Consider the following 25,109-nt stretch of genomic DNA (forward strand, 5'->3'; position numbering starts at 1 on the left):
GCTGAATTATGACATACTGACATTTCATTCCTATTCCCCATTTCTATAATAGTGTTCCTATAATTGATGAGAAACTTACAAATTTGTAAACTTATAAGTGCAGTTTATATTTTAAGCAAAACTGTAAACTGTGTATATTTTCTTATCAGACTATGAGCAGGTGACAAAAACAGCGGCCTTGAACAATCCCAAGCAAAGAGACACACTTGAAACAACTTATTTCCTCCTAATGTGAACATATGTTTATAAGTTTTATTGGACACATCCTATTTTATACTGATCTGCACTCAAATTGAATTAGTGTAAGTGTAAAAGATGGAGATTCTTCTGAATGTTTTTTATGCACCTAAAAAAGAGCTGTAGTTACATTTTTGGGATTTTTGTCCGGGATACATGCTACCTATAGATTTAAAATTAATTTAACTGTTAATGAGGATTTTGCACTGAAAAATCTTTTTAGTCTAGAGCAGTGTAAAGACACACAGTTGTGAACTGCTCAGTTATTAGAATGCCTTGCCTTGCTCCAACACATCTGATTTAACTTGATATTTAGCTAAGGATTTGGTTCAGATGAGTGAAAAAAAGGAAAAACGCAAAACTGTGAAGTAGTTCTGCCGTCACTCTTCAAACTCTAGAGCTAAACCAGAGCTAATCTACATCTGTCAAATGCACCCATAAAAGTCTGTAGGGATGGGCGATATGGCAGAAATGATAAAATCATGATACTTCAAGACATTTTCATGATACAAGATGTGCATCACAATATATATTTTTTCTAAATTTGATAAGTTGGAACAGGCTAAAAGAACATACCGCACTGCATTAAATCCACTCAACGTGATCTCATATATCGCAGTACTAGTGAATGCCGTCCTATTGCCGACCTCTATATGAAAGTAAAGGGTAAGGTATTTTAAAATAATAAATGTATATTACAAGTCTAATAGCTTTAACAAGACAAATACTTTAAGTGCACAAAATTCACTTCAAAGTTTTTCTTATTTTTCATGTGCCTTGACTGTTTCCAGTATTTCCATCTTTGCAAATGAAGCTGTTCTTTCCTCTTTGAAAGTGTGTCAGTCTCACACACTGTAAGTGAAGTCTGGAATAAAGAGATTTATTCATAACACAGTGCAGATCAGTATCATGATCTGAATAAATACATTTTTCTGCGCATATGTATTATGTAACTGCATGTGCTCTGTTATGCAGTATGTGTTCGCTCCATTTTTTTGAGTTGCTTTTGACCTTTTTCAAGGATGAACTTGAATGCGTTCGGAGAAGTGGCATTCCGGGTACACATGAAAGTTAATCTTCATCTGAATTGCACTGTTGGACAGTGATCCTCGAATGAGAATGATCTGCGATTCAAGATTAGGATAAAAGAAGATTCCATGCAGAACCCATCATTCGTTCAGACTCTGCGAGTCAGTTTGGAGGAATTTACCCTCACCATTGAGGGGGTAACAATATTAGAAAATCCTTAGGATAAGGTAGGAAAAAAGGCAAGCCTGCTAGCCAGTCTCTACCAGAAGCACGACATACATCACTTTGAGCATGTTTAATGACAATGGTGACGGCTTATCACGTGTCTTCTCATCTGACAGATCTAACAGGGTTTGCTTGCCTGCTGCAGGTGTGCGCTGGGTGGAGACCATGAAGTGTACGTGTGTTTTCAGTGGGACAGGAAATTTTAGGGAGGATTCTAATCAATGGTTTCTAACTACATACATAAATTCATTGTCTGTTTTAGCCAACAGCTAACAGCGGGCCTCTCAGGAGCGATGTGTAATAGGCAAGACTTTTTTGCTACAGTACTGACTGACATGTAGAAAAGATGATTTTTTCAAAATTTCTGCATAAGATGTAAAGCCATGCAGCGTGGTTTGATGCAGAATGCTCTGTTCTAGAGAAATTTACAGACTTAGAATTGTTCACAACAGCAGTGATGGGAACCAGACGTCTTCGAGTGTCCGATGCCTCGACTTACAGTTATTATGCTACAGCAGTACAAATACGCTGCCTGATGCCTCAGACATTGTTTTCTGATAGTTTTGAGATAAGCTTTTGACCTAAAACCTAGTTTTAAAATGCGTGCAGGGTAGAGAGGTACATGCATGTGCGCAAACTGGCACATGTATGTTCACTGGTGGTTTTGGATGTGAATAAAATGGCTATATTTGTGCTGCAGACGATCACGCTCCCTGGTTCCTATCACTACCACTGTAAAGAAATGTGAGTAGGTACGTTTCTCTACAGTGAACCGTTTCGCATCAAACCACTCTGAAAGGCCTTTTACATTGCAACCTATGAATTTTGCAGGAACTTTTTAAAATCAGTGGAATTCCCCTCTAAGCTGTTTTCGGTTATGTAGGTTTAGTCTCTGGTCTCTGAGGACTAGCCTGTGGATACACACTGACAGACAGGCTAACACACCATACACACCACACCATGGAGAGACTCTACAGACTACAGCGATTGTTATTTTATTACAGTTAGTCTATAGCTTGCTTTATTAAGCATACCGTAGCCTATATTGGATTAAAGTTACTTTACAACACGTTCGTAAAGTGTTTACAAACACTTTTACATTGCACTTACATGTTATTTTACTGTATGTTCATAAAATATTTCAGGAATGACTTTGAATTGAATAAAGGGGGATTTCCATGGATTTGGAATTTTATTGAATAACAACAGCAACATAATGAGTCATTCAGAGTGGTTTGACGTAAAATGCTCTGCTCTAGAAAAACTTACTGAGTCAGAACTGTTTGCAGTGGCGGTGATAGGAACCAGATGTCTGAAGCATTTAATGCGTTGAAAATTACCTCACTAGCACATGAAATGGTTACAAATTTGCTGCCTGATGTCTGAGATGTTGTTTGATAATAGTTCTGAGATAAGCTTTTGGCCTAAAAACAGACTTTTTTAAATTCCATTGATGGCTGAGAGGTGCATGTAGGTCATTGTGAAGCAAATATTTTATCGTTACTAACATTACATAGAAACATTTGTGTAGGTTCACAGGTCATTTCGGACAGTAAATGAAATGACTACAAATGTTATCACAACTCCTGGTTCCTATCACTACCACTGTAATGAAATCGGAGTCAGTACATTTCTTTATGGTGCACCATTTTACAGAAAATCACTCAATTACATTACATCTCAAACAGTGATTTATTGAATTATGCTGGAATTTTGAGAAATTGGCAGAATTCTCCTTTAAAATACAGCTCAAAATGCTTTTCAGTGCAGTGTTTAAAAAAAACCGGGAAGAAACAGAAGGGAGTCAAAGACTTAGAAAGTAAAAAAGGCAGAATAATAAAAATGCAACAAATAAAAGTCTGACAGAAAAGAAGAAATACAGCAATTATAAATGTGTAAGTGAATAGAAGAAAAGCACAACCTGTACAGTAGTGTAACAGTACAGTATCAATATAAGTAGGGAAAGTAATAAAAGCAAGTTTTATTAAAACTGAATAAATACGTTTATAATGGTTTTAAAATCAGAGACAGAAGGAGCCTGGTGAATATTTTATTGGTACACTCATAAAAAAAGACTGTTCTTCAAAGGAATGGTTCTATTTAGAACCATGAGTTCTGTATAGAACCATTTGATATTTGTAGCACCAAAAAGAGTTCTGCTGTTGCTACGATGCCAAGCTTATAACAATAGCAGTGCTATATAGAACCACATACAACACATTCTCCAATCTGAAGAGCCATTTCATAATGCAAAGAACTTCTTAAGCATGAAATGGTTCTGTGTAGAACTCATGGTTCTAAATAGAACCATGCCCTGTACTAAAGAACCCTTGAAGAACCAGATTAAGTGTTCCAGATCTTTAGCACATAAAAACAAGACTCTTTGTCATGTGGTTTTATTTAGAATGATGTGTTCTGTTTAGAACCGGTTCATGCTTAAATGGTTTGTTGCATGGTGAAATAGTTCTTCAGAATGATGGAGAATGTTATATATTGTTGTATATGGAACCCTGGTTCTATATAGTTCTATGTAGCACCACAAATGGTTCTGCTACTGTTACAAGTATAATGTTATAACAACAGCAGAACCCTTTTTGGTGCTATATAGAACAAAAGAACCAATTAAGCTTGAAACTTATGGTTGTAAATAGAACCATTCCCTTTACTAAGGAACCCTTGAAGAACCATCTTTTTTTTTTTTAACAGTGTACCAATAACATATCAGTCAGGCTCCTTCTATCTCTCAACTTAAAGCAACTAAAAACATATTTATTTACTTTACTATCTAACTAAGCTGTTGTTATGATGTCAAGCTTTTAACAGTAGAAGAACCCTTTTTGGTGCTATATAGAACCACGTTCCAAAAAAAAAAAAATCTAAAGTCATATACAACACATTCTCCATCGAAGAACCATTTCATCATGCAAAGAACCATTTAAGCATGAAATGGTTCTATTTTAAACCATGCGTTCTACACAGAACCATTTCATGCTTAAATGGTTCTTTGCATGATGAAATGGTTCTTCGATGGAGAATGTGTTGTATATGACTTTAGAATTTTTTTTTTTTTTTTTGGAACGTGGTTCTATATAGCATCAAAAAGGGTTCTACTACTGTTACAATCTTGACATCATAGTTGCCCTTTACTAAAGAACCCTTGAAGAACCAGATTACGTGTTCCAGATCTTTAGCACATAAAGCAGAAAGGCTCTTTTTCATGTGGAGGCCAGCGCTGACACGAGTTGGCAGTTCTAGGCATTTAGAGACGTGTGAGGGTCCTAAAGCATTTTAAGGGGTTTATAAAATAGTCATAGTTCTACAGTCAGCTCTAAGGTAACAGGCAGCCGGTGGGGTGACGCTAGAACTGGTTTTTGGCCTCGTTCTCTGGCGTGTGTTAATGTTCTAGCTAGCTGTAGTTCTGTTTGTTGTTGTAGGAAGTCCTGTGAGCAGCAGTGCCTCACAATGGGAGAAACAAACAGTGCTAATAGTCTTGGCAATCGACTACCCGGAAGTTTTTCATTCCACCTTAAACTTTTTTTGGCTGTGAGCTTTTAAACCTGCGTCGCGGGGACAGATGGTGCTGAAGTTGGTTTCATATTCGCCAGTTTCTTTTTCGAATTTTCCCGTTCCACCTTAAATGGTGCAGCAGTTACATTCTGATGCCCGAGGCGCCGAAGTGTAACTGCTGCACCATTTAAGGTGGAACGGGAAAATTCGAACGACAAGCTGGCGAATAAGAAGCGACTTCAGCCTCGTGTTTTTTTCTTCTTTACCTCAGCGAAGCAACACGAAGCGCGCTGAAATTAACCGTCGCTCTCTCTCTCTCTCTCTCTCTCTCCCTCCCTCCCTCTCTCTCTCTCTCTCAGTGCGGGTGTATGTGTGTGTTTCTGTGTCCCAGCGGGAAGCATGTCGGACAGGGCCGATGAGGAGGTGAGGGGGGAGCGGAGCAGAGCGGCCAGACAGCAGCTCCAGCAGCAGCAGCTCCAGCGGGGAGAAGCAGCCACAGCAATGGCGCCCGCCTCCCTCCCCAGCCCGCAGATCATGCCGGGCCAGTCGTGGAGCAGCTGGGCGGACGCCGTCAAACTCCACGGGGGCGACGGTGAGTGGAGGAAAAAACACACGCAGCACACGCCAACACGCTGAGGGTGGGCGGATCGATACTCGAGTATCGACACCTCCGATCCTCAGAATCGATTCTCTCATGAAAACGTGTTTTCTTTAACCCTTTAATGCCCATATCTGAATTTTTGCTTAAGCACAACGATTTTCTTTTTCAAATCAATCAAAAATATTTGTCTTAAAAAAGTGATTTTTAAATCAGTAAAAGGGGAATTCCACCAGTTTTATAAAAATTTCTGAATAATTCACTTGTTGAGATGTAGCTAAGTAAAGCGATGAGCTGTGAGATAATTAATTGTAGAGAATCTTATCAACTAGGATTTCTTTACAGTGGTGGTGATAGGAACCGGAGGTCATGATGTGTCTTTCTGAATGATAATGATGATGATTTTAAAATTAAAATTATTTCGAGACTGTTTTGCCCTAAAAGCTCCCTGCGATGGTTTGTATTTTAAAACTACATTTTAGTCAAAAACTTTCTCAGAACTGTTGAAAACAATATCCCAGGTAACCATTTCTTGTAAAACTTCTCTTTAAGGTAGCTTTTAGAAGTGTTCAGCTCTTCTCATGTCTGGTTCCTATCACCACCCCTGCGAAGTTTCTCTAGGACATAACATTTCACACCAAACCCCTCCGAATGACTTTGTTTACACAGTTTCGATTTATTTATAATGAAATTTTGAGAAGTAGGTGGAATTCCCCTTTAATTTATCAAATTGAATTTTGTCTTTTGGTCATATGAGGCTGTATTTTTGTATTTGATTGTGAATAGAAGGATGAAAATTACATTATTATAAAATTCCGATGCTCATTTATATCTATGCAAAATGTTGTCACTTTAAATGGATCAGAACAGATTCTGTGGCATTTCTTTCTTCCATACAAATGTATTGATTGGAGTTGCATTGAAAATAACATCTTTTTATGAACCCAAATGTATCTTTGATGCTGAAAAAGTGGACAAGTGATTGTAGGATTGGGCTGCTTTTCTTTCTGCTCTCGTCATGTTTTTCATATGCACACACAGGTGGACACAGCCTGAGTGTTCTATAATGGCAGATCAAATGGATTTATTTCACTCCAGTAATCTTTATTAATCATCTTTTTTAATAATCAGTCCAATTATCTTTTCCTTTTTTATTCATGTCCTTGCTGTCAAAGCTGTTAAATGGGTTTTAATTGCTTTTAAACAATGACAATATCTGTCTATCTATCTATCTATCTATCTATCGATCTATCTATCTATCTATCTATCTATCTATCTATCTATCTATCTATCCATCTAAAAAGGCAGTTAGTTTCAAATAAATTAATAAATAAATTCTGTAACAGTCCCACTCGATTACTAGAGTTTTGACCGCGTTTTCTTTTTTTTTCCTGTGTAGGTGCAGATTCAGAGGAAAGTTTCAAAGAGTGCGCGAAGAATCGAGAAGCCATGCGTTTGTGCAGAGAAGGTGAGTGGTAGATATTTTATTTTTCTGCATTTGCTTTTTGCAGGTTTTTGTGCTAGTTCTGGCACTGTGTGTGGACTTGCGTGTGGCGCGTCAGCTGAAATCTGGACAAACTGGAACAAGTGCAGCCAAGTGTGGGGGGAAAACGTGGTTGTCATATGGAGTAGTTAAACATTTTACACATTGTTGTTATCAGTGCAGTCTGCTGGATATGAGAAGGGACTCTCTCTCTCTCTGTCTCTCTCTCTCGAACATCAAGGCTGCGTGTTAGTAATGAAAATGCTTATGACAGTTTCAGGGTCTGAAATGGAACAAAAATACCAACCAACTTTGTGTTTGACCTGCTTATGTATTGTGGCATAATGCTTGCAAAAGGTGGGGCGTCGTAAAGTATTGGGCTGATATCTGCAGCAGGAATATATATACTGGATCGGAGGGGGGTATAAGAAATTCAAACCTATCCTGTAATAAATGTTTTGAAATAGAACATGCTCACATTTTGTGGTGTGATGTTGTTAACTGTGTATTTCTTTCTGTGGAGTAGGAGGGTGATTGAGTAATTTGAGAACAGTGCTTGTCGTAAGTGCATAGCTCATTTTAAAACTTAGTAGTTTTATATAAAAGAAAGAAAAGATTAGATCAGTATTGGTATTGGCCAGTGTTCAAGGTTTCAGTATCAGTATTGATAAAAGAATAAGTAGAATTGTTTCATCTTTAGTGGACACACTCGCAACTTAGAAGGAGAACACCCTGTTTTGGTTCAGTCTCAAATATAATTCTTTGATATAGTCGTAGTGGTTGGTTTTCGTCAATGTACACTTTTTAGAAGCATCTCAGAAAAAACCTCAGAAAAAATACCTGTAAAAATGGTGGTGCTGTAAATTAAGCATGTATACAGTCTGTATTTTATCTTTCTACAAACATTAATAGAAGTGTTTTCTCACTGGGAAAGCTCACTGTATTTTGAGCTTCAGTTGACTGTCTGCTGTTGTGCTAGTACAGGGACCTACCTTTTCATTGTTGACCATTGTAGATTATTGCCCAAGCGCTGCAGCTTAATCCCTGTTGCTCATGAGTCATAGTCACACACCAGGCCTGTCGTCGTCAGTCAGCTTTTCATCCCTGCATCATAACAACCAGTTATTAAACAGAATTAATTATGTTTACATGTTGTTAATCCTGTCTGAGTGGCGTGGGGTGTCAGGTTTACTCCTGTGTTGGCCTTGTGAGAGAGAGGAAGATGATCCAAATTAAAGAGATAGTTTGACTTATTTAAGTTAGACATTTTCTTCTTAGCCCAAATAGTCGATCAGCCACAACATTTTGATGTCAGAAGTTTGCTCCTTTAGTTCTACACTGGAGCTACGAGGCTGATGTTTCTAACAAGTAATGGAAGCTCATGATCACTGAGTAGCAGAATGCATATCACACACTGATCACAAACAGTGTTGAGTTGTTTCTGACACTGTTTTAACAAATGGCATTTGCAAAAGTTCTGGGACATTTTAATTTTTTTATATTTACTTTTTCCAGTATGTTAAACACAGCAAATAAACAGAAATTGTGCACTAAAGTTTTCAGAGAAAATGTCGTATTTAAGTGTGTTCTCTGTAGAGGATGTCTTAACCAATTTTCACAATTATATGTATTGTTTTGTATATAATCAGCAGTACATGTAATTTGACCAGGGGTGTTCAAACTTTTACATACGACTATAAATGTGGATGTGATATTTGCCTACTCAGTGGTAACATGAGCTGTCTGGCTTACTTTACAATTCGCCAGCTAGTGCAAACAAAACAAAACAAACAGCCCCCCTCAGGTGTCTACCTCAAATTGCTTTGTAGTTTTTCAAAAGTCCTTCCCACCTTCAAGATGCATCATCAGAGGGGGGTTTATATAGTCTTCAAATCAGAAGGTGTTACTCTAGAGACTACTGCGGCAAAACTTGGATGGGAAACATGGCTGAATGATGGTATTTGGAGGAGGGGGAGACTTAAAGGTCCAATATCATGTGACACAAAATTTTCATCACTGTTTTTGAAATAAGCATTTGATATAATATGTAAACCATGTCAGTGTACCAAAGTTGCAAAACACCCCGTTTTCAATTAAAGGCAAATTTTGTAATGTCACAGAAATCAACATATTTGCATGCAGCTTAGAGCAGTTTAGCCCCACCCATTTACACTGAAGTTTTAAGGTGTTTCAGCTCTCGCTGCTATTTGAAGGAGGCACAGTACAGGACAGCCAGTTAGAACTGAGACCATTTACATATTGCTGTTGTCGGAACAAAACACTGTATCTCCAAAATGATAACTTTGCAGGAGAAGGAAAAAAACCTTCTTTATTTTTATTGTAGGTCAGTGGAACCAGACTTTTTTCCAAGTCATTTTGCATCATTTCTTTTGGTTCTTTCATCATGAAATTTAAACACAATGTAAAAGACAATGGGCATTTTCAAATTCTGTCAAAAACTGAAAAACAACAGAAATGGAGATACGAGGTTTTGTCTCGACAACAGCGATAAATCGGTCTTAAATGTACAGTAGCAAAATCAGCCTGTTGAATTTTAAGGGATAAAGAGAGGCTATACAGTGGTCATGTAAAAGCAAAGAATGACCAAAACCAAAAATAAATGTCTTAAGTGGACCTCAGGGGAAAAATAAAATACAAATAAATCCAAAACAGAGAGAGTGCAGTAAAATATGTTGACATGGATGATATAATATTTATTAATTTATTTATTTAGGAACAATTTGTGGTTTATTCCAATGTCATGAAAGCTGACTTCTCAATTTGCATAGATTTTTATGTTTTTTTGTTTTTGTTTTTGTTTTTGTTTTTTTTTTTGTTTTTTAAACCAAAGTGGTTGCACTGTGTACTTGTGAGGATCTCTTATCTAACGGTACATTTGCACGGGTACACAATGAAGCCAGTGTGCGCACATGGCATTTTGTGATTTACAGCAAAGCAGTCTGACTGTAGAGAGCCTGCAGAAGCCACGGTGCCCGGGAACCTGTCAGAATTATCAGCCTCCGTTTGAGCTAGAGAGGAAACAAACAGCTCTGGTGTGGTATTGATTCGGAGTGGACTTGCTGGGTTTGCTTATCCTGAGTGAAAGCTGCTGCATGTTAGTCTTGTTGGGGAGAAGGTTACCAAACACGAGCGCCTTTTTCGCCTTGATCTATGACCGAAGCCTGGGCTTTAAATATTACGAGAAAAATGTCAAACCTGGTCTGTAATCAGTGCCAAAAAGGGCTGTAGTTCTGCCAAGGCCATGTTGGCGTGCTGCTTTGTTAAGGTTTTGATTTCAGTTTCACTTTCATGTAAGCGTTTGCCAGGAATAAGGTGCAGAAGTGTGCGCGTAGACAGAACAACACCGGGCCACACCCAGTACCTGCCCGAACACACACTGATCAGTTGGGATATTATTATAGTGCACTACCTCAGGTGCACAGAGAGAGATGCAGATAGATAGATTCATTCTGTTTTCCATTGCCAAACTGCTTTCTTTCTCTAATTCCCTAATGAAAGAAGAGATGTGATCTGTGGGTGTATGTTGGTAGAAAATGCCCTCTCAGGCTGGATTTGGACCAGCTTGCTCCAAACTGTTTTAAGAGAAAGCACAGAACTAGCTTCAGATCAGTGCAAAAGGGCAAAAGCTTTCAAAAACATGAGAATGCAGTGAGCTGTTCTGGCTTCTGTTTCTGCAGATATGTCTGAATTCAGCCAAATTTAAAGCCTTGATATGTAGCATGGACTCACAGCACTAATACTTCATTATATCTTATGCTTATTTTGTTAAAGGGCCCATATCGTGGAATATGGATTTTTTTTTTAAATAATGTTGTAGCAAACACTGTTTCTAAACACATCGTTCACTGTTGAGTCCATATATGGATAGAAAAGCTGGAAAAACAGCCCATTTTGAATGAATTTACATATCCGTTTATTTAGCCTACAGCAGTTTGGCTCCGTTCATTTACTTCATGGAAAAAACACTGGATGTGCTTCCTTTAAATGTTGCCATTCAAACAGTGTACAGTATGAGTAACATCCCAGATAAGGTCTTATTTTGACTATGTAGTTTGCATGTCTTGGCCTCAAGACACTTAGCCTGGCTAGACATTCCACTGTTGCGCATGTGCCGCTGTTTGGTTTTTAAATAAAACACAAACTAAAAGAGACACAGTTGACCAGTTGTCAAGCTGTGTTCAATCAACTGCAGAACCTATTTTCTTTACTCTGTCTTAAAAATGTGGCGATCAAGTCAATTATTATTGTGTGTGTGTGTGTGTGTGTGTGTGTGTATGTGTGTGTGTGTGTGTGTGTGTGTGTGTGTGTGTGGGGCTGGGCAATAAGGCGAAAAGCAGTCAGTATATTGCTATATTTCATATATGTGCAGTTTCTGTGACCACATTGAAAATCTGGGATTTCTTTCATTTATACCTGGAAATAAACAAGTTTTAGAATTTGAAAAAATTAAAACAAAGTTGTGACAAGTAAAATGAAGAAATATTCAAGATTCTCAATTATTTTTAGGCCACTGTTCAAATTTAAACAAATTTGTGATGCTGACCATGTTAAGACCTTTTTTATTTTTAAAATGATTTTGAGTCTGATCTCTTTCATTGAAGAACGTGTTCAGACGGCTCTCACGTGGATTTGATCTACTTATCAGAGGTTTTTGCACAAATTTGTGGAGGCCTTACCAGCTTGAATGCACACTTGTACTAGATACCAAGACCAAATACTAAGATTAAGATTCTGCTTTTAACAAGGGATGCACTGATATCATTTTTTTTTTCTCTTCCGATATCGATACCTGATTCTTAATTATCGGCCGATACCGAGTACCGATACCGATGCTAACTTTATGTAAACTACCTAGCTTGTAAGTCCTGATATTCCACTTTTTACGTATTTTATTTTGTGTTCTGAGTCACAAATAAAACATATCAAGCTTGAATTAATGACATTTACTTGTTGGATTTATAGTGTAGGTCTGCAGCAGCCTCTCTGGCTCAGCAAAAAAGGACTGTAATATTACAGTCATTCATGCTGTCATTAGCAGAGGTTGAGCTGCGGATTTCTCGGCTTTGTAGAGGCAAAAAGCTGTGAGACCCCACTGTTGCTTGATGCAGCTGATTGGGCTAGCGGACACAGGCCTCGCTAGCAGGCTGATATGCTAAAGGATAAACCAAAGCTGAAGGCTTTCATTGCCTCAGAAGACTGGCAGTTCCTTACATGTCTCCCCAACGTTCGCTCCCTCAGTAACAACCTGGACCAACATGAACTCAGACTGTAACTGACTATGCAGCAGGAGATGGGAGATTCCTGAAAGAAGCCTGACTCAGCCACACATATTAAGGGGCTCCCGTTAGTGTGTTTTACAGTCTGTATGTTCTGGCAAGTGAAGTTCCTGCTAACATGTCAACACCTTCTGCAGCAACAGTTCACAAACAACAGCCAAAGTGCAACGTATCACTAAAAAAATTTTGGAATTAATTGTTTCGAGTGACTGACTGTTCTCTGTGGTGGAAGACATTGGATTTTGAGACGTATACCGTAGCCTAGATGCAGGAATTATTTTAGTAGGGTTGTTTTATGTAAAGTGTTTTTATTTATGGTCAGCTTTTTCCATTGTTTAGCCCAGTGTGTCCTGAATTTCTGTTTCAGTTTCTGCCAAGAATGAAGCTTTCAGATGCCCTCAACTGTGAGCATAAGATGTGCCTTCAGACTGAGATGTTACCCAGTTTTGTATCTCTAAGAAAATAATCTTGAGTACGTTAAATATGCAGTACATCTCTGAGCCCCAGTGTGTGTGTGTTGTGTATGTAATGTATAGTGTATGTAAATACACACACACACACTAACATGAGCTGTAAATCAGAGCCAGATAAAGACAGACCTGCACGACTCACTTCTGTACAGTCATCAGTGGAACGTGACTGAAGGCTGTGCCGCGTGGTGAGGAGCGCTGAGACTGGAGACTTACACACACACACACACACACACACACACACACACACACACACACACACACACACACAGGCTCGCTCTTAAAGCAGCGTGTGTGTCGTCTCTCCCTGCGCACCTCGGTTCTAAAGACTGCTCTGCCTAGATCATTTATCACTGACAATGAAGAGGATGGTGAAATTATCATCTCTCCCTCTCTCTCTCCCTCTCCCTCTCCCTCTTGCCCTCACTCTCTCCTTCTCTCACATGCGTGCTCACCCCCTCTCCTGCTCTACCTTCTACCTCTTGCTCTACTGCTCTCTCTCCTTCTTGTTCTATCTCTTCTTTCTTGTCCTCTCTTTCTCTCCCTCTCTCATGCGTGTGCTCAGCCCCTCTCTTGTTCCTACTTGCTCGCTCTTTCTGTTTCTGTCTCATTTTATTCCTCCCTTTCTCGTGCTTTTACTTGCACACTTTCTCCTTCACTGTCTCTCTTTTTCCTTCTCTCACTTCTTTTTTCCTCATTCCTCTTTTTTCGTCCTTCTCCCTCCCTCCGTGTCTTTCACCTCTCTCTTCCTCTCTTTTCTGCCTGTCAGTTTTTTCCTTCCTGCTTTTTTCTTCCATTTACCTCGTTTCACCCCTTTCTGTCTCTCTCTTGCTTCCCTCTCTCTCTTCTCCCTCCCTCTCCTCCCGTTCGCTCTGTTCCCTCTCCCCTTCTCTCGTTCTCTTTTCTGTCACTTTCTCCTTCCCTGTGTCTCCCTTTGTCTTTCGCTTTCTCTCACCTTTTTTTCTTATTCCTCTGTCTTCATACTCACTCCTTATGCACTACACTACTCTCTCTCTCTCTCTCTCTCCCTCTCTCTCTTCTCTTTCTCTCTTTCTCCCCACACTGAGTAAGAAGGCTTTTGATTGGCTCTGCTTTTTCTGTCGTATCAGCCTTTTTGCATGTCTTGCCTGCTCCAGTTTTCTAAGTTTTCTCCTCTTTGCTGTTCAGTCTGATGTCCAGGGAATCACTAAATTGCACAAAAGATCCCCAGTTTTATTTTTTATTATTAGCAGCCATCTGGACCTTCTCAGCATGACGGCGTGCCTTGAAGGAGAGATGTCTTGCTCGAGTGATGTTCACCCTTTGTGTTTCTAATGGTATAATTAGTGTAAAGTTGCCCAAGTGCCCTTGATGGCTGAGAAAACTTGATGTCATGACGTTTTCCAAGTTCATTACAATATTTGAATTAAAATATTTACGTTTGCATTAATAAAGTAAATGAAGTCTGTAGAGATTTTCCAATACCAGAATTTTGGTAATGTCAGTGTCTGTGAAATTACACAATTCTCAATACCTGATTGGATACCCAGCCAAAACTGAAATTCCAGTGAGCAGACATTCACTGAAACCTGTGAACATTGACAATGAAAACAAATAGCATGCTGGTTTGTGGCCTTCAGGTACAAAAATAAAGCAGGCTTTATTATGCACATTATTATTGTTGACATCATTCAGGTAAATAATATTGTATCAGTAATATAGTGTAAAAATACTGCTTGGTGAGCAGTAGCATTAAAAATACTGTAAATGTACCTAAAAGGCTGTACATTAGAGTGAGGCATAACTTGAATCAGTATAGAAATCTATAACTAAGCCATATCAAACCTTGTGTGCCAATACTTTAATAGTAATAATAATAATTTTCAATTCAGACGTTCTCGAGGTGAAAACACCTTTATAACGCTAGCCCCTAGTTCACCATCAGACTGACTGGAGGGTCACCTGCTTTGAGCTCCTTCACATTAGGATGCTGTTATTTGAGGAGCATGGCTAAATTTGACGAGTTATCTTTAGTTTGATATGATTGATAATATTCTTTGCAGTCGTTTTGTTTATTTATTTTTTTTTTATGCATGGATTGTATTAGCAGTCCATCAAGAATGTGGGACGAACTTTGACCTTGTACTGCCAATACCGTAAAAAACTAGCTCTGTTAAGTTGTTTTTCTGTTTTGACTTTGACTTAGCCCTGAAGTAGAGGTTCTTGAGACCTCTTTAGAACCCAGGCTTCTTAAGTACTACGGCATCATATTGCTTCTGTTGGGACAAAACCTTGTATCTCCATTTTTGAGGTTTTTTGTTTGTTTCAAACAAAAAGAACAGTACAGTACTATTTTCCAGAACAGTATTATTTAAAAAATTTGGACAATCCTAAAAAAGTACAGTTAGCCTGTGTTGTATGTTTGTTTGTGTACTGAGCTAGAATGAAAAACTAGTGCTGTAAGAGAGCATGCAGGTTTCCACAGATTCTGAAAATGTCTTAATTTTTGATGATTTGAGGTATTAAAGACTAGTATGTGCATTCAGAAGTCATTGTATATGTTAGACTAATTTAGAATAACTTACTAATACATCCAGTCGACTGTTGACCTGTCAAAAACTGACCACTGATGAAGGGCGAGAGGACGGCAGAGCTGATAACAAAGTCAAACACACTGAAAAGACTATGTAAGGAGAAGAGAGAGCAGTTACCGGAGCTACATAGGGAAATTAAGAAGAGACTGGTGACTTCGACACATACATGTGTCATACCTCTCAAAGCGTTATATCCATGTTTGAGTAAGACAGACATTCATACATGCCATGTTTTAGTTTCTTTGCATTATTATACTGTGACAATGGTTTAGTTTTTCCTTTGCTGAGATATTAAAATGCGCTGAATTTGGTTTTAAAAATTGCACAGCAAGCCTGACGTGGTATTAGCTGGAACAAGGGCTGGGCGATAAAACGATAACGATAATTATCGCGATATAACTGTTCCTCGATAGAGCCATACGACATGTTCGATAAATGTTTGATATAATACACCATTCTCACGCTTCCACATTCTAGCGAAAGCCTTGGTGGCGTTTTCTACTGCAAGGACAGCGACACTACTCTGCTGTCGCCAGGAGAGGGCGCACTTCTGAGTTTTTCTACATGATTAGAGAGGGAGGGGGCCACGAGTAAGATGAGTCTGAACGGCTGAAACGTTATACAGTGAGTTATACATATGAGTTATACAGTGGAGTGACCGGCGATCTGTTCTCCTGTGACGAGGTCAGTGGTGTAACTATACTGTCCTACAGTGAACTCACCTCTTTCCGTGCCTCCTAACCAGCTTTAGCAGCGTTAAATCACAATCACAATCACAATCCTCACAACTAAAGCGCTGTTACAGCGCTCGGACAGTCACATTTAAGTATGAATGCATTCCCGAGCAACGAAAGTGAAAGAAAGAAGTGGGTTCATGTAAATTACAGCCCTGATTTAAACGAAAGTAAACTGAGGAAGCTGTGAGGCACTGGAGAGCGGGAGAGCGCTAGCTTTCCAGGCTAGCTGTTTTTAGCACCTGGCTAACTTTAAGCAGCGCACTGTCACTCGCACAGCACGGCAAATTGATGACACTGTAGATCAAACACGACACAAAAGCACCACTTTCAGTTTAAACATGCCTAAAAGGAGGACTCTGTTTGTCTGGTGTTGATATTTTGCGGTTCACCCGTTAAACTACTACGATAGTGTAGAGAAATCCAGTCGTCGCTTCTGGTGTCTGAATACTGTGATGTCTTTTGTAACAGGGTAGCCAAGCGCTTGTCACCGGCTAAAAATAATCTGTTTTCTTTCTTAAATTATGACTATTACAAAATAGTCATGCTTTTCCAGCTGGTAAAAACAGCTCACCAGACACTCTCTCCCACTCTCCCATGACAGATTTGTGAAGTGTTCCACTGTTTGACTGTTTGTCTCGTTCCAACCATAACAAACAAAACAGCAATTAACCACCCAGGAGCAAAAATCAGCCTTCAAACTTGAAAGAAATAATGATTTGACATTTATCGCGGTATGTATCGACGTCGAACAATATGAATTTTGTTTATCGTGATAACATTTTTGGCCATATCGCCCAGCTCTAACTGGAACAATGAGGTCAGATGTGTTGGAACTGACAATGGGAAAGGAAAAGTTAGTCCTTACTATTAGCTGAAGGTTAGAGTATAATTGCGTTGCACAATAACACTTTGGTCCTACAAACAGTGAACAGCTTGTTTTGATTGAATTATTCTCTTATTCTTGTCTTTCTACCCAACAGGTTTGTTCCTAATTTATGAAACAGAATGTTGTTAATCCTCTTTTATCTTATAACCCCACTAAAGCTAAAAACCAGTGCTGTTATGTTCCATCAGTACTGATACACACATATAAACTATACATCAGCCGTTACTGTGCTGAATGATACATCGAGTTCACACATTCCACAAGCCAAACCCCAGTGTTACTCATACTCCTACCCAACACAGGATGTCAGTAGTAGCCAGAGTAGTAGTATGACGAATGGTTTTGCCTAGAGGAGCTCAATTAATTTTCCCTAAATTAGTCATCTGCAGGGGCAGTCCCCTGTGGTGCAACTTCACGTTTAAAGGACCTTGCTCATGATGGCTGTAGCTGGATGTTATTACATGGAACTGAACCCATGACCTTTTTGCTTCATGCTCAATGGCCAAATTCTTTGACCTCTGGGTTTACACCACCCGTTCTAGTGCTCATTAAGGCATGATGGAGTTGGTAAACCGCTTGATTTACAGTAAGTGGCCCTTCAGAACATCTGAAGCGTGTTAAGTGTAATGGAGGACTTGAATCATCCACCATCCAAGAGCAGCTTTCAAATGGAGCTCACTGCTGTGACCACTCCACTGAAAGCTGTACTCGCGGCAGGAAATTGAAAAGAGTGGTCGGACTGAAGCGGTTACATCACACTAATATTAACCTTCTCAGGTCCCCCATGTCGTATATGCCTTGAAACGCCTCTGCATACATTTTGTTTCATTATTTCTTACTCACAGCTCATTGAAGCAGAGGAGACGTTCTGTTGGAAGGATTCCGTTTGGGCTGCTCTATAGACAAAATACTTCTATTGTGATTGAATTACTGTTGTGATACATTGGAATTCTTTGGTGGATCAACAAAAAAGTGGAGCCTGTATTATTTTGATTAAAACTTTTGTTGGATTGCATTGACACCTTGATTCAGGAAAACACCCAAAGAAACGCTTCTCTGTTGGTCCGAATCGGTCAGAATGCTTGCGTTGAATATAAGGCTCATTTTCATAATGTTGTCTTCTACAGCACCAGTATTGCAAAGACCAACATCGCGATAATGATTAACAAGCTGTATTTTGTGCAGTAGGTCTGCAGGTTATTGACATAAAATGCAGTGTTCAATAAAGCTGATGATATGAAGTGACATTATTAGGATAGTGTGCCTTTGACCAAATAGTGCCCGCAAGAACAGACTTTTTTCCGTAACTTTTTTTTCGCAGACTGTTTTTTTTGTAACCTGTAAGTCTGTTAGAAAGAAGAAATATATGTATATTTTGTTTTTTAAAAATCTCCTTGTGCTTGTCCTTGATGCTGGTTTGTTGTGACAGCATTAGCCAATACTGCAAATTTTGCAGACAACTCTGAGAGTAAGAATAGTATCACATTCAAAGTGTTTTTAGGCTTGTTGTTCAGGACAGAGTAGTTTTTGGTAGGTCTGTAATCGGTTATTTAGCTGAATGGTAAAGGTCACTCACTTTCCAAGCATGAGGATAGAGGTCTGCGCAGGATTGTTTTTTCAGTCCCACCCGCTCCCGCAGGATTGTATCCCGCTTCTGCAGAAAATCGGAATAATTTGGTCCGCTCCCGCCCGTGCAGTTCCATCAAGGTGAATTGACATCCATTATTTGACATAGTCTATTCACAAATTAACCAGAGAGCGGTTATTTTTGGTACTTTTGCTGGGCCCGCGGCCATCGGAATGAAAGCTCTGCTGTCTCACATGATCACTTGCTTCGCTTCACTTTAGAATTACTTAATTTATTTTGTTTTACTGTTATCACTTTATATTGTTTATATGTATGATTTAGTGATCGTTCTACTTCATTTAGGCTATTCTTAATCTGCGGGATTTTCTACACACATGCTTTGTCCTGCTCCCGTCTGCAGTGGGCTGCTTATCCACCTCCTCCCACGCGCAAAACACTGAAAATTAGTCCCGCGCCACAAGATTTTGTGGTGGGTGCTGCGAGTCCAGCAGGAGTGCAGACCTCTACAGGAGGGCACAGGTTAAGCCCAGCGCAGGGCAGCACTTTTTTGGCCTCTGACGCTGCATTGTTGCCCGTCTAATTTTGTGACTCTGGTGGTCTGCGCAAGGTAATTTGATCCGTTCTGTCACATTTATCGTTCAGGCTTGTTAGGTAGCCATGCCTTGTGTTTGCAAGTAGAAGTGATATTTTATTATAATTTGGATTTGATGGAAAGTTACTGTGTATAGAGTCTTGTTTTGCAGAACATAAAATCATCCTTTATATTTTTGCTGTTGTTTTAGTCAGAGATGCACCCATCATGAATTTTTGGTTTCTTTTCAGCCAAATCTAACATGTTTTTTTTAATTAGGTTTATTTTGTTATTAATTTGTATTTCTTTTTTCCAAACAAAGCTTAAAGCTTATTTTTTAACAAAATATGGGTTCTAAATGATCACATTGAAACACACTAGCACATTTCCAGTAGCCAAAAACACAAAAATAATAAATCACATTATTTTCTCTTTAGTGGGACAAACTGGCATTTCACATTCTTAAATGAAAAATCAGTTGTCTGTCTAAGTAATATGAATTAAAAAGGCTATTTTTCTCAATGACCCATGCATAATCATGCAACGACATTTTGGTACAGGTGTAGCAATTCAGATACAGTGTGTGTGCGCTTACCTGATTCATGTTACTTATCATGAACGACACTGATCTGCCAAAACTAAAATGATAAACTGGACAATTGCTTGTTTGCAGCAAGAATCTGTTGGTTCTGCTCTTGGCCGACATCTCTAGTTTTTGTCGTTATTTGACGCTGAAACAAAGGAAAAGGTTGGAAGTGCAGACTAGGCTCTGTTAATACAGAACATAAATTAAATGTAAATGTTATTAAATACATAATGTATAAATAACTATGCCGTTTAAATGGAATATACAGCAGTTACATCTCTAAGGGTTATTTAATTAGATTTTCTTTTGTGCTAACAGTCGAGGCTCTATTGAAGGAGACGTTACACAAGCGACAGGTCTGTCACAGCTGAAAATATCTGGCGATACTGATGTTGTTTATCTTCTACCTTCTGACAGCCAGCACTGGCAAATTAGGTGTGCTTAACATCCTGATTTCCAGGGAAGCACCTGATTAGCTGGAGAGCAGGTCTGGGTGAAGGAGCTATAAGAGCACTTTTCGAGTGGCTCTGATTTTTTTGGAGTGTCCTCTCGGCTGTGCGGAGGCGCTGCGGTCCTTGGCCCTGGCCTCAGCTGCGGCGCTGCGCCGCTCTCTCAATTAGTCAGACTAATTAACTCCCCGACTCTCCTGGTATAGGATCATCAGTGCCTTACCACTCTGTGCTCCATGTTTTTCCCTGCTAGAAAGATAAGGTCATTGCCAGTGCTCAGTTTTTGAGGAATCCTATTAAACTACTTTATTATTTAGTGCTGATTTACAAATTAAAATGCATGCACATATACAGGATAAGGGCTACAAACGTATTGATGCATATTGTATTAGTGATGCACCTTGCATGTTCTAAAAATGAATTAATAATGTGACATGGTTAAAGCTTGACCTCTGTTGTTTGCAAATGTTTAATCTTTTTAAGCTTTTTTCAAAATTGGAGCAGAATGCATACAACCTTTTCCTAAAGCCCATGGGTCAAACACAAGCCCCGTGGGCCAAGTGAGGCCTGTGGCATAATCCTTTTTGGCCCACGAAATTATTTTAATTTTCTATTATTAGTAGCCTGTTTCACCCTGAGATGCACTACAGTTCCCAGCATGCACTGCAACATGATGTGCGTTCCGACACCCTTCCCCAACAATAGTCTACGGGTCAGCGCTTACACAGAAAGAAAAGATGCGTGGTGTGTCATTCAAGCAAACAGACAGTTTTAAAAAAAACTACCTAAAACAATCTGTTTTTATTTAGAATTGTTTTTGAGTACATTTTCAGTGTCTCGGTCATGGCAACATGTATATTAAAATTGAAATACAAACACAGCTGGCCTATGGATTTGCTGAGATTTTTTAATATGGCCCTTTTAGTGGTTGAGTTTGACACCCCTGTCCTAAAGTTTGCGTCACAGTATGATACCCAGCAGTCTCAGATTTTGAAGACTGTAGTAGGGGATGTTCACAGACACTGCTGCTACTTGGATTTGTGCTTGTTTTTGTTAAACAGACTGCAGATGTTAATATTATGTGTATCAGTCAATTACCAGTCTAGATTTTTGGAAAGATCATGTTTATTGGCCGTCTGATGCCACGAAGACAAACTGCTATTTTGCCGTGTTCATTGGTACTGAAGTAATTTGTTTGGTACAGATAAGTGTAACGTTTTTCTGTAATTATGAAACCAAGTAGGTGTAGTGCCAATTTGTGTATTTTATAAGTGTATGTGTATCAGTAGGCATTAATAGATAGTCATGCAAAATAATTTTTTTTTAAATGAAAAAAGGTTAACACATCCTCTACAGAGAACACACTTCTGCACAATTTAATGCTCAATTACTGTTTATTTTTTAATTTAATATATAAGGGAAAAAACAAAATATAAAGTGTGGCCTATGCAAACATTATTGGACATTTTATGTTTTCTTGTTTTCCAATAAGCTAAACTCAGAACTGGGAATGTTAAAACTTTTGCATACTACTGTATGTACTTATAATAAACATTGGATGTTGCCGTTGGCCCACAGTTGCCATTTGGTGTGTCCCTAGTCAGAGGCAAAGGCCAATACTGCAACAACGTGTTGTACAGCCTTTATGTGTGTATACTAGAAAAAAAGAGGCTTGATATGAATCCTTTGGATTGATATTATTATCATTGTTGTCATTATTTTAGTACATTTCCTAATAAACAGCTCCTATATAATAGAATCCTGCCCTCATAACCCTATATTTCTGAAGACCTGTATGTTTCCGATGGTAGTTCTACCGTGTGTAGTGTGTCACAGTTCAGCTGATTTGAATATTTTCCTGTTTAAAAGATCTTGCTTTCATTTTTTTAGCTGTATCTACCTTTATGACTTTGTTAGAATGCAATTGTTTGCATTTCAGTGAGCAAATCACTCAGGCTCGGTATTATTATCATATTAGTTAAGCGTGAGGAACGTGAGGAAAGGTCCATAGATCTAGCCAGTTAGTTCTAATGTAACACACGCAGTGAACAGTTGCCTTTTTATCTGCAGGTATTTTTTTCTTACTTTTATCTATTTTTGGCACAGTTATTTGTGTATTTTTTGGCAGATAGTGATTTTCTAACAGTGCACGAACTTTGCAGTTACAGATACGGAATAAGGACAAATAAAAAATGCTACTGTGTATCTGCAGAGACGGGCTTGTTTATAGACCTTTGGGCTTACAGATGTTTCGCAATCTTACAACTGCCATTCAGTCTTTGAGTATCTCTCTCCCTTTCACTCTCTCACCCTCTCTTCCCCCCGGCAACCTTTGGAATGGCTGGCTCTGTAGCTTGTCTTTCTCTGCCGCTCGCGCGTTTCCTCTGCTCTATAAAAACAGCTTGAGATCAGCCTCACTGAAGTGGCCGATCACTTTCACTGAAACATCCTTGAAAAGGCCTGAATGGCCCTCACCTGAGCTGAGCTGCTGAAGAGCAGCACAGCCCTCAGTGTAGCGAGGGGGAGTCTCCTGTGTGCAACAAGGGCCTTTTGCTGCTGGTTGAGAAATTGCACCTTTTATACCACTGTTAAAAGCGTGTACGTTGGTAATGTTGAAGCATGTGTTGAACTCAGTCGGAGGCCTTTTGTTGATCAGAGTAGTAGCTTGGACTGAAGTTCCCAGGCCTTCACTGCAAATCTGAGAAGTACTAGTGATGGACATATTTATGGGCATTTTGAATATACTGATAATCAAACTGTGCAAAAGTTCCAAGATATTTAGAATTTAACTAAAAACAACATATTCTTGTTACATTTCACTGTATGTTTGTGTTTATTCTAAGGTTATATAGTGTTTTATGCTGGAAAAAACACACTATAAATAGATAAATGGTTCTCAACTATTTTCTGGAGAATACAGTACTGGATTTGTTTGCTAAACATCTGTAGTTTGGAATAAAAAAACTTAATTATTTTTGAATACGGTTCATCTATTTTGAATTAAGGTCATAAAATATATATATAGAACTATTTAACGTGTTTGGTTCTAAGATGATACTTAAAGACTTGAAAAGCGTCATCCTATCGATTCATCTAATCCAGAATAGTCCCTCAAACATAGATGTCCAGTGGACATTTGTCCTTTCATCAGAAACTGACCACTGATGAAAGACTAGAGGACTAACACCTTAAAAACATCATGCAGTAGCAAAGCATATAGCCACATTTGTCTGTGTGAATGAAATAAACTTAGTTCCAGGAGTTTCTCAAAATTACTGCATAATTCAGTGGTTGAAATGTAAACAAAGGCATTCAGAGTGATTTAATGTGAAATGGTTCTCTGTACAGAAACTTATGGACATTTTTTTTTATACAGGTGGTAATAGGAACCGAGGTTGCAGTGTCTGTTATTTTTACTATCCAAAATGTGTCCTTTGAGTTTTAATATTTAATGTTGATGTTGATTATGTGTAATGTTAATGTTTTGGCCTTCATATTTGCAGCCCTTTCATGTAGTAACTTTCTGTGAGGGAGCTTTTAGGGGTAAACCCTTCAGATGGTTCCTATCACCACCACTGTGAACAATTCTGAATCAGGAAGCATCTCCATACGGAACATTTCATATCAGACCTCTCTGGGCTCAGTTTCTCTAAAGCATCTTAGTGTTAAGACAAACCTTAGCTGTTAGAGTGAGCATCACAGTAAACACTACCATACAAGAATCATCCTTGTGCTAAGGGTGCTTTTAGGGAACTCAGCCCTGAATGATTTTTTTTACATCTGAATGACTACATTATTGAGGAAAAATAGGAAACAGAGGTGGAAATCCCCTTTAATATGGTGTAAATATTATTATTTTTCATTTGTTGAGATTTTTGAAAAGGTATTAAAAAGCATGATGTTTGTTTCTAAAAATTGAGCCGTAACATTTTTGTAAAGTGGAGAAGCTGCTAATATTACGTTTCACGTTAAATGTAAAGTGTAAGCTATATTGGCGGTATAGGTGGCCACGTGCTAAATCACCTAAAACAAAAATAAATCACTAAATCAATAGAACAGGTATAGATCACCTCTTTTGGTGGCTGCATACAGTAAACAAATGGTAAATCCTTCACATTTTGTTTTTACTCATGACAATCTAAAGTATTCTCCTTCCGGGATATTTGAATATTTATACGGATTAAACTGATGCATGTAGACTCAGTTTGTGTCATTGTTCCTAAAAGCTTCATGATCAGCTGTGTTTTATATACTGATAGGTTTGGCAGAGACAGTCAGGAGGATCAGAATAGCTCTGTGTGTAAGAATTTTGTACAAGCCTGAGTGCACAGTTACAAGACCAACAAGCTTGAACTTTGACCTGCTAACTTTCTGTGTCTGTGTTTGTCTGTCTATGTTTTTTTTCCTGCAGATATGCCCATTTTTGGCCAGTGTCCTGCACAGGACGACTTTTACCTGGTCATGTGCAGCCACTGCAGTCAGGTAGTCAAACCCCAGGCCTTCCAAGCACACTATGGTAAGATTTATTGTTTTTTTTTCTCTCTCACACTCTCTCTCTCTCTCTCTCTCTCTCTATGCCTTTCTCTCCAGCGAGATGTTGTAGCAAAATCTTATCTCCCTGAAGGGAATTAAGACAGAAATCCCTCCTACTCCCACCCCTGCTCAGTCTCTATTTGAGCACACAGAGAGAGAGAGAGCACTGTCCTTTGATTTCCGCCGCCAGCCACTTTGTGTTTACAATCCTCCGGTTAATATTTGATGTGCTCCTTGTCTGCTTTGCCGTCCTCTCACCGCTTTATCTAAATCCGGCACTTTTTAAAGTGGAAAACTGCCTGCAAGACTGTGAAGAATCTTCAAGGATGAAAAGCCAAAA

General features: G+C 38.8%; 1 protein-coding gene across 2 annotated transcripts in view; it reads left to right on the forward strand.

Moving 5' to 3' along the window:
• LOC118799329 (ataxin-7) overlaps positions 1 to 25,109 on the forward strand; it is a 62,178-nt gene that overhangs the window by 8,757 nt on the left and 28,312 nt on the right. For both annotated transcript variants that reach the window (XM_036559098.1, XM_036559097.1), the window contains 3 exons: positions 5,358 to 5,590; positions 6,996 to 7,064; positions 24,648 to 24,752. In XM_036559098.1, the coding sequence (XP_036414991.1) occupies positions 5,398 to 5,590; positions 6,996 to 7,064; positions 24,648 to 24,752 (367 nt within the window). In that variant the 5' untranslated portion in view covers positions 5,358 to 5,397. The remainder of the gene's footprint in view (positions 1 to 5,357; positions 5,591 to 6,995; positions 7,065 to 24,647; positions 24,753 to 25,109) is intronic.

The sequence above is a fragment of the Colossoma macropomum genome, unplaced genomic scaffold, assembly GCF_904425465.1.
Source record: "Colossoma macropomum unplaced genomic scaffold, Colossoma_macropomum, whole genome shotgun sequence".
Lineage (NCBI taxonomy): Eukaryota > Metazoa > Chordata > Actinopteri > Characiformes > Serrasalmidae > Colossoma > Colossoma macropomum.